The sequence below is a fragment of the Simochromis diagramma genome, unplaced genomic scaffold (genome assembly GCF_900408965.1).
Source record: "Simochromis diagramma unplaced genomic scaffold, fSimDia1.1 OVJJ01000603.1, whole genome shotgun sequence".
In the NCBI taxonomy this organism is placed as follows: domain Eukaryota; kingdom Metazoa; phylum Chordata; class Actinopteri; order Cichliformes; family Cichlidae; genus Simochromis; species Simochromis diagramma.
Window position 1 is genome coordinate 20543642 of NW_024387414.1, and position 13230 is coordinate 20556871.

The 13230-nt window shown below is 40.1% G+C and overlaps 1 protein-coding gene across 3 annotated transcripts in view; it reads right to left on the minus strand.

Annotated features, from left to right (window-relative positions):
* syt7b (synaptotagmin VIIb) overlaps positions 1-6319 on the minus strand; it is a 40106-nt gene extending 33787 nt beyond the window's left edge. For 2 of the 3 annotated variants that reach the window (XM_040012032.1, XM_040012031.1), the window contains exons 1-2: positions 6202-6319; positions 1174-1296 (exon numbers count right to left, since the gene is read on the minus strand). In XM_040012032.1, the coding sequence (XP_039867966.1) occupies positions 1174-1296; positions 6202-6248 (170 nt within the window). In that variant the 5' untranslated portion in view covers positions 6249-6319. The remainder of the gene's footprint in view (positions 1-1173; positions 1297-6201) is intronic. The other variant, XM_040012033.1, reaches the window with a different exon arrangement.
* Positions 6320-13230: the final 6911 nt, after the last annotated feature.

A 13230-nucleotide genomic window follows, 5' to 3' on the forward strand; every position in this document is an offset into this window, starting at 1 on the left:
CATTTGACTCTAGCATGGTCGACTCAACGGCTGCAAAGTGCCAGAGGTCCTGTGGGTCCAAAACAAGCACAAATCATCGCCCAGTTTGGTGAAAGCCAAACAAAGCACAGCACAAACACTGCAGTGCTTAACAGCTGATATGGGGTGTTTGTGCTGATGTGTTTGGCTTTCACCAAACACGACTGCGAACATCATCTGCTTCAGAAGTCTTGTGCGTTAGCTCGGATTTACGTTTGCAGACATTAGCTGCGTTGCCATGTTCTTTTAAAGAGAACAGCTGTTCTCCTGGTAACCTTTCCAAATAAGCCATACTGTTCTGTCTTTCTCTAACTGTACCATGATGAACTTTAACAATTAGGATGCTAACTGATGCCTGTAGAGTCTGAGATGTAGCTCTTTTTACAGTTTCTCAGAATACTGCACAATCTGACTTTGGGGCGAATTTGCTGGGATGTCCACTCCTGGGAAGATTAGCGAATGTTTTGAATGTTTTCCACTTGAGAATAAACTTTCTCACTGTAGAATGACACACTTCAAATTGGCCATATAATCCTTCATATAGTGATGATCACACTTAGTGATGATATCTAATCAAACTGCACTTGATTACCAGCACCTGGCTGTTACTCACCCTTTAAATCACTATAAAAGCTATAAAGGTGTAGTTAATCTTTCACACACTGCATCTGCACTTTGGCTTAGTTTTTGTTAAGTAAGTAAATAATCACGCAGTGTAATATGTAATGTATTGTAGTTATATTTAGCTCATTGTAACAGTTGCTAAGGACCAGATTATGTTTACCAAGTCTTGATAATGTGAAACCTTAGAATTGAAAGAAGGTCTACATCTTTAAATACAGTTATAATTTATGAGAACAGTAAATACATAACTGTTGGTTTGTAATATGCTGCTTAGTGGTAGTGTTATTATGAATAATTTGCATTTCAAGCAAGACTAAAATTGCCATGAAGTGTTGATCTTTCAGGTGACTCTACTGTACGGTGCGCACTCCTTCATCACCACAGTGGAGATAAATAGCCCTGCCCCGCTTAAAATTACAATCCATTACACACCTCTTCACCGTATGACAAGCAGCTACCTCAGCTGCTCGTTTTGTTTTTGTGCTTAACAACTCACATTCTTCACATTCCCCTCTCTCTTTCTCTCATTACCTTTTCTCTGGTGTGGTTTCATTTTCTTTGCTCGCTGGCGCTTCCTGTAGATCTGGGAGGTTGGCAAAGTCATCCTGTTCAGCCAGCCCGATTGCTAGAGACAGAACAACCATCTTCCCCTCACTGGACACACACGCACACAGACAGACAGACAGACAGGACATCACAAGACCATAGAGGCATGTGGGCAAATAGGCACAGGGGCACACACATCCAAAAAACACAAAAACAAGCAGCGACAGATACACACGGCACACAATTCATGTACAAAGACAGAGAGTGGGAGAGAGGTGGTAGATTGCTGTGAGGACACTATTATATTTCATCCTTAACATATGTTTAATCCACACTGCACTTTTAAATGTCTCTCATCCAAACCTGCGAGCTACGAAGTGATACCAAGGCTCTTTAATAGGACATGAATGCTTGTATTCCTGACAGTTTTGGTTATCAAAAATGTAATTTTCTTATAGTGAATTTGGAAAACACTTCATTTTTTAATGCATGACATGTACCTTTGTACATAACCTGACCCCTTATTCCAAATGTGACTGCCAGCTAGTTTGATGTGCATTTTTTTTTTTTTACACTAATATACATTTTCTAGCCAGAAGAAAATAATACCTTGTTGGACAACCTTTAGCTTTGACGGCAGCATGCATTTACCATTACATAATATAAGGTTACACAATATCACTATATTTATTTCTGTTGAGAGTTGCATTAATTTACACAAGAGATGGATCGCTGTGTGAGGTTACGGTTCGGGCTCTGTGGTGGCAGATCCATGTGTAAAAATGATCTCTCATGTTCCCTGAACCACTCTTCTACACTTTGAGCCTGATGAATCCTGGCATTGTCATCTTGGAATATGCCGGCTCCATCACGGAAGAAAAACAAATCCATTAATGGGAGAACCGGGTCATCCTGGTCTGGGGCTTATCTCATTTTTGGGCACCTAAGATTGCTGATCCTGGGCCTGACCAACTGAAGCAACCCCCGGCGATAACACCGCCCCAACAGGCTTGTATGATAGTCACTAAGCATCATGGGTGCATCCATCTGCCGCTCTTCTTGCCCTGATGATACCCTTTTCCCACTGACCCATATACATTTTTTTCTAATTAGCTTCATTGATAAGTGTTTTTCTTAAGGCTACACAGCAATTTAGCCAATATAAGGCTCTCAGCTGAAGGTGGTGACTTATTATTGGTCTGGCAGTGTAGATTATGTGTGCTTGTTAAAGGTAACAAGGAAGCACAATTAATTCGGAACCTTTCATTGATCCCAGGTTAGTATTTATTCATTCTTTGGTTTTATTATCAGTGCTGTTTGTTACACAAATGATTTAAACCTTAAGTTATTAGGGAAGTTTTGTTCTTTACCATTAACTCTTCGAGGCCGTGAGTTTGCAAAGAAAAGTCACCCGGTCTTTGAATTACATTAAAGTTTTGTAACATTTCAGATAATGTGTAATCCCTCTGATTGCCTAATGTACTGTATGCTGTAGCATTAGGATGAGTAGAGATTTTTTTCAGCCAATTTATTGCTTCAAAGCTGAATTTCTTCAGTTCATTAACACTGACACAACACTGCACTGACATTGTATATGCGGCTATCATTTACTATTGTTTTTGTTTGTTAGAGAATAACAAAAGTGATGTTCAACAACGAATAACTTTTGATAAATAAGTGGGGACGATCACATTTTTTTAACACCACTGTATGTTGCCTCTGTGAGTAATAAATATGCTAATATTTGTACAGAAAACCCTAAAAGAAAGGTTTGGATTGTCTCAGAGAAAAACAGAATCACCTGAAATGACATGCAAATGACATGCAAAGCAAAAAGAAAAAAGAAAATCCACAAAAACAGAGGTGCAAGCATACCTGCAACAAAGAAACACAATGTTCATTTGCAGCTGTTATTGTCTCTCTAAACAAGCCTGAAATCATCCAAAATGCATTTTACTGAACAACACTGCGCCATGAATTCAAAGCCATGCAAACAGTGCCCTTAACAAATGAGCATTTGCCCACAACTAACCTTGTGATTCACAGTCACAGACAGTAAGTCACATGTATGTACATATTGTACACTCTTCTAGCTTTTTTTCCTCCATTCACCACATTTATTTTTCATTTTTTACAACCCTTTACCATAGCATGCATGATCCAAGGACAACCTTAACATATAGTATTCTTTGCCACTACCTCTTCCCTTAAAAGCCAAATCCAACTTCAAAACATGTTTTTTTTCTGATGTCTTGCAGCCCTTAACATCAGCTGGCTTAGTTTTAGGCTTAGCTATAAACGATTCAGCCTCACATTTATTTATTTATTTACTTTTTATTTGGTGGATTAGGTGCTGTCTTACGTTTATCTGAATGCCTTTGTTGTGAATAACAGATAGTGGTGGGTGCTAATGAAATTGCAGAGACCCAAATGTTTATTTTCTCTCAAAAATTGAACTGGAAAAGTTTAACTCCTGCAGCAGCGAGCCAGTCACGTTGGCAGCGCTGACTTCACGTGTTGACGTGCATGTAGCTTAGAAATATAAATAGATTTAAATAGGATCAAAAGATTTTTTAAAATTAAAAAAGAATCCTATCTCCTTCCTGATGTTTCCAGTTTCTTCTTAGCTTTTCTCTGATCTTCCTCCTCTCATCTCTGCACATTTCATATTTTTTGTCCCCACTCTCTGGAGTGCTCCCGACCAAACAAGGTGCTCTTTGTTGAAGTAGTATTGACAACAAGAGGAACACATTAGTACTTGAGAGGCTGCAGCCCACTGGGGATGTGTAAACAGCATCTACATGACGCTCATCGATAAAGTGAATGGATTTGTATAGATGACCAAAAAAAGACACACGTGCTCCACGCTGAAATCATTGCCACCTACACCAGGTCTATTGATCGGAAAATGAAAGGGGAGCAGCTCAGACGCCACACTGCGTGACAGGTATGGACACAGCTGGAGGGTGAAACTGCTGCTTTTGCTTGTTTATACACCACTGATCACAAATGCATGATACCCACACTGCCCCCACCCACCTCCACGTCTCCCTCTCCCACCACCTCCAGGGTCAACCGCTGGCGTGTTTGGTCCAACGAGATTCACGAGGACAGGGACAACCACCTTCGTGTGCATGTGCACAGCCTTATTTGAATGATGATTCACATAGGCAGGGAGGTCAATAGCCCCGGAGACACTGCTAATGGGCGGACATGTAAAAGGTACAGAGCAAAGAGCTATGTGTATGGATGTGTGTGAGCATCTATGTTTGCGGTCAGGCGGGAAGGAGAGTTTTTACATGAGGCTGCTTTGCAGAGCACATCATCTGTAATCTATCACTCAAGCCAAGGGGTGGAGGAAGGCTCTCCATGCTCGGTATCAAAAAACAATCACTGACCATCGCACACCAGAAGCTTCTCTACTCAGTGAAGAATGAGTTGGAAAATTGGTGTTGAAAAATCACTCGTGACTTTGGCTAACTTTGCTTTATTTTTTTGTAACCCAGGTTGGGCTTGTTATAAGATTTCTGCTTATGATTGGATTTTTTTTTATCAGTCTGTCTTGAAAAAAACTTTAGAAGAAAACAAGTTTTGAAATCTGAATATTTAAAGATTGTTTATTTTATTGTTAGGCCTAATGCTATCCTGCGGTATCTGGCTGTTTTATACCACCTAAATCAAGACATAAAAGATGCACGTAATAGGGAAAAAAACAGAAGTTTGTATTTTATGGTGCTGCTGTGTAGTTAATATATGCATGCTGTGGTGATGCACAGTTCCAGACCAGACAAGTTTAAATCAAGTTTGTTTTTCTTATGACCTGCTGGAATTACTATAAAAATATATTAAATATATGATAATAAACAGATGTTAAATCTGAACTTTTGCATGTGCCAGCGCTGTTTTTGTAAAATTTAAAACTATACACAAGTAAATAAACACAAATAAATGTAAATGGGAGCTGAAGAACATTAGAAAGTGATTATAAAATACCTTAAGAGAAGATAATATCACCTATTATTTGAGACATTTACATGATTGGCAATTAACAGCAATGAAAAACTAATATGTTAAAACCCTTGATGCCCGACACACACCTTTTCTACTACATGCATATTAATATCACTACACCCTGAAAATAATCATTTAAATGAGTCTCTTGGGGACAACCTCATCAAAATTAATAAATTGAAGTTCTGCAGAGACCGTAGAGGATTGCAGTTGATTTTGGTTCCATCCTGTGTAAAAAGCACACGCTTTGCCATTTTGTCACTTTATTAGACCACAGCTTATTCGGCAGCCCTTCAAGAAATCCCACACTCATGAAGAATCTCTTTCTGTTTCTGGTGCTTTATACTGAGAGCTTTATTTTGTCAGGCATGAGTGAAAAAAAGGGGGGCGAACAAAAACACCTCTCAGCAGCACTCAACAAGATTTAACAGCACCACGTTCCAGCAGTAGGATGCAACGTTTGAGTTACTTGTTTGAGTATTTAAAATTTGAGTGTGTTCCTTCTAATTGCCTACATTTCAGAAGTTTGATCCACTACTTTTATGTACAAAGATGATTTATTATCAACTTAACCACAAATGTGGTGCATTTAAAACAGTTCAAATTAACCCCGTCAACCACCTGCAGCAGCAAAAAGCTATTTAAACATTAATGATATAGTGATAATTATGTATTAGTGCGACACTCACGGGTCCATTTTATTATTCCTGCTATACTTCTCTTGTTATGAGTAATATTAAACATTTATATTTTGGAACACTTTTGAAAGCAGAACTTTTATTTTACAAAGTAATTTCACATTCGACTATTTATACTATTACTTACAGGATTTGAAGACTGACAATGCCACAGATCACACTCCAGCACACAAACGATAATTTGAAAACTGAAGGCAGGATTTAAGAGACTACAATGAAATGGTGCACTAAATTTAATAAATATGTATTTGCAGTGCTGCACATATGATCCTCAACTTTACTTATAGGAAAGTAAAGTACTTACAGGAACGACTTAACATCCAGACCTCGGGTTCGGATTTGCTCCACCATGTGGTCCCAGCTGCCTGGATTTGACCTTGATCGGCCTGTCCCTGTTCCTCTGTACCGGGAGGCTCCAGCCGGACTCCCCCGGACCCCCCGCGGGCCCCCACGGTGGCCCCCCCCGCCTGGGCCTGTGTGCAACTGGCCCAGACTCTGCGAGGTGACTGGGGGGTCGTTGGGACCCGGAGGAGGCTGGTGAGTGAGGGGCTGTTGGAGGCTCTGCTGCCGGACCAGGGGCCGAGGGCGCGCCACAGCCGAGGACGGGATGTGCTCCAGGGTGGAAGCTGATGAAAGGGAAGCGTCCCCAAAGCTGAACGGATACATGGGAACACCGAGGACAGAGATGGATACAAAAAAAAAGGAAATAAATGGAGTTAGAGATACGTAATGGGAATATAGAAGAAAGAGCAGGCCGTTTTGAGATGAAAGGGTGAAAGATGAAAGTATAAAACAAATTTGTAACATGTCATTATGTTGATATCAAAAGGAAGAGAGGATAAAAATGGCCAAAACATACATAAGCACAGCACTGACTGAACTCTAGGAGTCTGCAGTGAATATCCAAGGGAGAGAGACTTGAGAGAGAGCAAAGATCAGTAAAGAAGGAGTTGCCAACAAGCTTGAGATACTTGTTAAACATCTGCAAGAAAACAGCTGTGCTGAATTTTTGCCTTATGTTGCCTAGCTGACCATACGTGTTTAGTCTGGCATACAACATATCATTCATATCCAAACTGGTGACTAAACAAACCTCTGCTTTTTGTAGAATCACAGACAAATTAAAAACCTGAAGCCAGTGACACTGGTCCCACTGGAAATGCACATTTTGCAGCATCAGAATGCCAAAATCAGGGTGTAGTCCTCTTTGCAGCTGTCCTTCAGGTTGATAAAATGACGAAAGCCAATCAAAATGATCAATTTATTTCACACGGAGTGACATGGGTGACTCTACATTGAATCTAAATGCCCATCATGCCAGCTGTTCCACTAACGAGCAGCTAGTGCTGTCTAATAAGCCCATTAAAAGAAAACACACGAAGGCAGTCTGTCTATCTATGAGCAAACAAACTGATGAGTTGCATTCTGATGTGTTCAGCGGTCATAGTTTGGGAGATTTTTTGTTGTTGTGCGTGATGCATTCAGTGGGATCAGGTCTTAAAACTGCAGCAGAAATCTAGAAAGGGTGAATCTTCAACATAGACAGATCTCCTCCTGCAGCTCTTCCTTCTTGTGCCAACTCCCTCCCAGCAATCAAGCATATGAGCATTTGCTCACACAATCAACTCTGACTTTAAACTTCACATAGGAACATGAACCCAGCTCTCCCAGCTGAAAGTTCTCCAGTTAACCACTAATACCTCCAACATCTTAATTCTCGTGTGGACTTGGACTCTTATTCTACTTTACATTACTCCTGTGATCAGGTCTGAAAAGATCTGATTGGTCCGGTCTCCCATCACAGGCTCGATTCTCCAATGTCTGATTAGAGCACAAGAAGTGCAAGAGTCTAGTCCCCCCCCTAAGACCACTGTAATTACAATATGCTGAAAGGTTATTAGGTTTTTTTCCCCTTTTATGATTCTACAAACATGGTTCCTACCTCAGCGTTAAGTGGAATTAAATTGGAGCTTAAGGTATAGTAGCACTATCTCTTCACTTGAGACTCGGCTCTCCATCTGCAGTGCTGAATTTCTTTCTCTCCGTTATCTATCTCCCTAATTAGCCTTGACCTACTTCTACCTTCTTGCCTTTTGCTTCCACCAATCTTTCTCAAAGGTCCTGTCGGCTCCTGCTATGTTTTCACTCGCAGTTCTTCCTTTTACCTTTGTGGTTCTCCTCTGCCTATTCATCTTTTCTTTACCCTCAGCCCTCACATCACTCTATAGCCACACCACCTCCAATCACCGTTCCTTAAGTCTGCCCTCTAATTACAGGTCTGCTACTCTTACAAGCATGTAATAGTGCTTCACCCCTTATCCTCCCCTCAATCACTGCCCTGCCTGATGACTGTAAGCTTGTGCTAAACAGCTCTGTCTGAAGCTAATGCAGTGAGGGAGGATTTACTGCCTGGACTTGAGTTGTGTACAGCAGCGCTCTTTGGTATTACCTCGGCTCTGACTCTGTTGGGGAGCCAGGAGACAAGCACCCTGAGGAGCAGTGCAATGCTGGATCAAGTAAATACAAGACAGGGCTCATATACATGCTCTGGTGCATGCATGTTTTCTCTCATACAAACGCACATGGAGCACACCATTAGATCTTTCCTGGGGAGAGACTTTGATGAGTATGTTTGTTTACTTGTGCCTAATATTCGAACTGAATAAATGTGAATTAATGTATAAAAGTCATTTGGCGGATTTCTGTTGAGCAGAATTATACGGTTTTGAAGTGGGAGGAGGGCATTTGGGGTTCCAGAAGTTTGACTTTTTTATTTATTTTCCTACACAAACAGCTATGGGCGACTGTTAGCAGGAGCACTTTCACGGCTTGGATTATCCCAGCTTGAATAATCAGTGCAACAGGTGAGCAACAGCAATCAGGAAGTCCGATTTTTCAGTAAAAAGTCAAAAACTATGACATAAATCGACGTCATTAGGGCAAAACTGTTTTGAAGATATGATCATCATTAGAAGAAAAAAATATTTAGAGCTCTGATGAGGAAAAAGAGTTTCAAGCTAGATATTCATGTAAGAAATATGAACAACCTAAATCTTAACACAAACAGTTCACACAACCACTCATCCAAGCATAAACATGAAATAACTAAAATATAATCGCACAACTTCTAAATTAATCATTTGAACCTAAACATTTAAACTTTTATGAGTCTTTGTACTGAGCTACACAGTCGTTGTGCACCAAGACTATGTAGAATATATATTTTTAATAACAGTACACTGTTACAGTAGATGATCCCTTTATATGTGCTCTGATAATTTTAGCTTCAATTAATTTAAAACCTTATGGATCAAGTTTACTTCACGTAAAGCATTTTTTACTATAGGTAATGTATTTTATAAGGATTCTTAGCTTTGATGAATTTGATTGTCTGGCTGTGTTTTACTCTACAGGATGCATTGTTCCTCAGATAAAGGAATTGGCATGTGACAGGACAGGTGGGCAGGTGTAAAATGGGATGTTAAAAGAGGAAATTGATGATCTACATTATTGTTGCATGATGATTTGAGCAAATGAACTAAAATTTGCAGCTAACTTTGGTATAGCCAAAATAAGAAGGTGACTTAACACCTTTAACACCCCTATATTCACCAGACACTTCATTAGTTACACTTTTCTAGTAATGAGTTGAAGCCTCTTTTGCCCTCATAAATGCATAAATTCTTGGTGGCGCAGGTTCAATAAGGTGCTGGAAACATTCCTCTGAGATTCTGGTCCATGCTGGCATGACAGCATGTCAACATTCACTTGTGTGAATCTCCCATTTCACTACAACTCAAACGGGCTCTTTTGGATTGAGATCTAGTGACTGTAGAGGCCATTTGAGTACCATTACTTGGTAGGCTAGGCTAACTGAGGCCACTGATGGTACTGAAGGGCAGAAAATGTGTATCCCCCACACCATTACACAAGAATCAGCCTGAGCAACTGATACAAGATGTGATTTTTCATAATGTTTATGTCTAATTCCGACCACACTGTCTAAAAGTCATAGCAGAAATTCCAACTCCTCAGGCCAGGCCACATTTTTCCAATCTTCTGTTGTCCATATTTGGTCATCCCATGAGAATTATAGTTTCAGCTTCTTGTTCTTAACTTGTTCTTGGTTCTTTACTGCTGTAGCCCACCTGCTTCACGGCTTGTTGTGTTGTGAGGTCAGAGATGCTCTGCTTCATACTTTGATTATAACTAGCGGTTATTTGAGTTATTGTTGGCTTTCTATCAGCTCAAAGCAGTCTGGCCATCCCCCTCTGACCTCTGGCATCAATGAAACCTTTTCATCTAGGGAACTGATGTTCACTGGATACTTGCTCTTTTTCTGACAATTCTCTGTAAAAGTCTAAAAAGGTTATGTGTGTTCAAAGTTGCCTAAATTACCTTTCTTCTAAATGCTCAGTCTGAACTTTAGCATACTCTGCTTTGCTGCCATTTGACCAATTGATTAGATATTTGCTTTAATGAGCAGTTAAACAGGAGTACCTAATGAAGTGTCTGGTGAGTGTGTAATACCCATTATTTTGGGGGGTTCAATAGTCACGTTATCATAGCTGACATCATGAAAAATCAGTATATCTTGATGGTTTAATGATGACATTAAGCCAGATGTCTGAGCACATGCCGTATTACCTGCTTCAAGTCTTTTCACTGTCTTGAGTTTGACTAATTTTATCATTTGAAATATTCTAAGCCCTTTTCAAGTGGTTCCCCTTAAAATTGTGCTTTCAGGTACTGTACATCATTGCTGCCTTCTTTATCGGCACGGTGGCACCAGCCACAGTCATTCATACACCCTGAGCACGGTCCCTTTTTATCTGCTGTATCCAATTACTGACTTAGAGGGTTATTTTCACATTTCTTCTTGCTTGAAAGTCAATTAAGATGACTATAAACCTTGAATGATTTCGTAATTAAGGGAAATTGAGGAGGGTGAAAAACAAGGAGAGCGAGAAAATATCAACAGTGAAGGGTGAAAGATCGTATGGCAGAGAGACGTAAATGCCCAAAAATAGAAACCAATTCCAGAGGAGAAATGGAAATACAGGTGGATTTAAAAAGAGCAGGAAAACAAAACAGAGGAGTGATAGGAGTAAAGAATAATGTGGTGGGATAACTTAATTGTGGGGCGATCGTGGCTCAAGAGTTGGGAGTTCGCCTTGTAGTCGGAAGGTTGCCGGTTCGAGCCCCGGCTCGAATAGTCTTGGTCGATGCATCCTTGGGCAAGACGCTTTTCCCGTTGCCTACTGGTGGTGGTCAGAGGGCCCGGTGGCGCCAGTGTCCAGCAGCCTCGCCTCTGTCAGTGCGCCCCAGGGCGGCTGTGGCTACAATGTAGCTTGCCATCACCAGTAGTAGTAAAGTAGTGTAAAGCGCTTTGGGGTCCTTAGGGACTAAGTAAAGCGCTATACAAATACAGGCCATTTACCATTTAAATTCATGTTTATATCAGTATACTATTTAAATAAAGGTCACTCAAACATAATGCACAGACACAAGAAAGCACAATTTCAATAAATGCTGCAAGGTGAGGAAACAGAACCATTGTCCTACATTTAGGGCATGTGTTGTCTAATTGGTGAAGATGTTTTCTTGGTTTGCTTGCAAATTGTTTATTTGCCTGTGTTTTCTTGCTGTGCACTGAGCTCTCCAGTTCCCTAATTTTCATTCATCATTTTATGCACGGAGGCAGTTTCTATTATCTTCAGTCCAATCAAGAGGCAAATATCAATTCTGAAATCACAGTTTTGCTTAGTTTCTAATTAATCTATTCTATCAGAATAACAGGGGCAGGCAGTATTATGAAGAGTTAGCTAATAATGAAGGAATTGTGACCGAGTGGAGAGATGGCTTTCATCTACTGTGCTGAACGCTATTGTAGAGCTCCACTTATTAATCTATTGTATATTACAGAGTACTGCTCTTAATTCAATGATCAAACTGTTTCCAGGAGACCGTTTGATTCACACATGTTATTGTCATTATATCTTGTATGTGCTACAGGTGTTGAAAAAAAATTCAGCTTTCAGCAACCAGTTTGTTTGACAAATTATAATTGTATATATTCACTTAATTGTAGTTTAGAAAGCACTATTTGTGATGATTTACATTGTTGGATCACATGCATTTCTTTTTTAAATGTTTTCTCACACTTACATATTTCACGTCATCAAATTTGCAGTTTTAAAATAGTGATTTCGTTTACTAAGGTAAAAAAAGGGATCCAAACCTACCTAGCCCTGTGTGAAAAAGTAACCGCCCCCAAGATATCACTTAAACCTGTCTGACACGACCAAAAAACACTCAAGATGTCAAAGTCATTGACATCTATCAGTCTGAAAAGGGTTACAAAGCCTTTTCTAAGGCTTTAGGAATCCAGTGAACCACAGTGAGAGCCATTATCCACAAATGGAGGTGCAAGGCTTGCAACAGTGGTGAACTTTCCCAGGAGTGGCTGGCTTACCAAAATTACTCCAAGAGTGCATCAACGACTCATCCAGGACTCATCGCAAAAAACCCAGAACACCAAAGTGCAGTACTGCAGGCCTCACTTAAGGTCATAGTTCATGATTCACAAAGAGACAGAGCAGAAATGGCACCCAAGCAAGAGTTCAAAGGTGATAACCACTGCTGAGCAAAAAGCTTGTCTCACATTGGCCAAAAAATTTAAGGAAAATATTCTGTGAACTGACACAACAAAAGCTGAACTTTTTGGATGGTTTGAATCCCGTTACGGCTGATGTAAAACTAACAGAGCATCTAAAGAACATCATATCAACAATCAAACATGGTGGTGATAGTGTGCTTGTCTGGGGCTGCTTTGCTGCTTCGGGACTTGGACGACATTCTTAATGGAAATGTGAATTCTGCTCTCTGCCAGAAAACCCTGAAGCACAATTGTCAGCTGTTAGTTCATGCTCTGAAGCTCAAGGACACTTGGCTTATGTGGCAGTATAAGTCAAGTTGTCAGTGTCCTACTCAAAATCTGGACTTAAATCTGATTATGATGCTTTGGTATGACCGTTGGAAAACCCTCCAGTGTGGCTGGATTACAAACAATTCTGCAAAGAAGGGTTGGCCAAAAGTCCTCCACAGGGATATAATAGACTCATTGTCAGTTATTGCAAATGCTCTATTGATTACTGAGAGGGGCACAACCAGTTATTAGGTTTAGGTGGCAATTATTTTTTCATAGAGGGTCAGGCTGGCTTGGATAGCATTTTTCCCTTAACATGAATTTTGTTTTTACTCTGGTTATCTTTGTCTAAAATTAAAATTTCTTTGACTATCTGCAATTTGTAAGTGTGTCAAATATGCCATA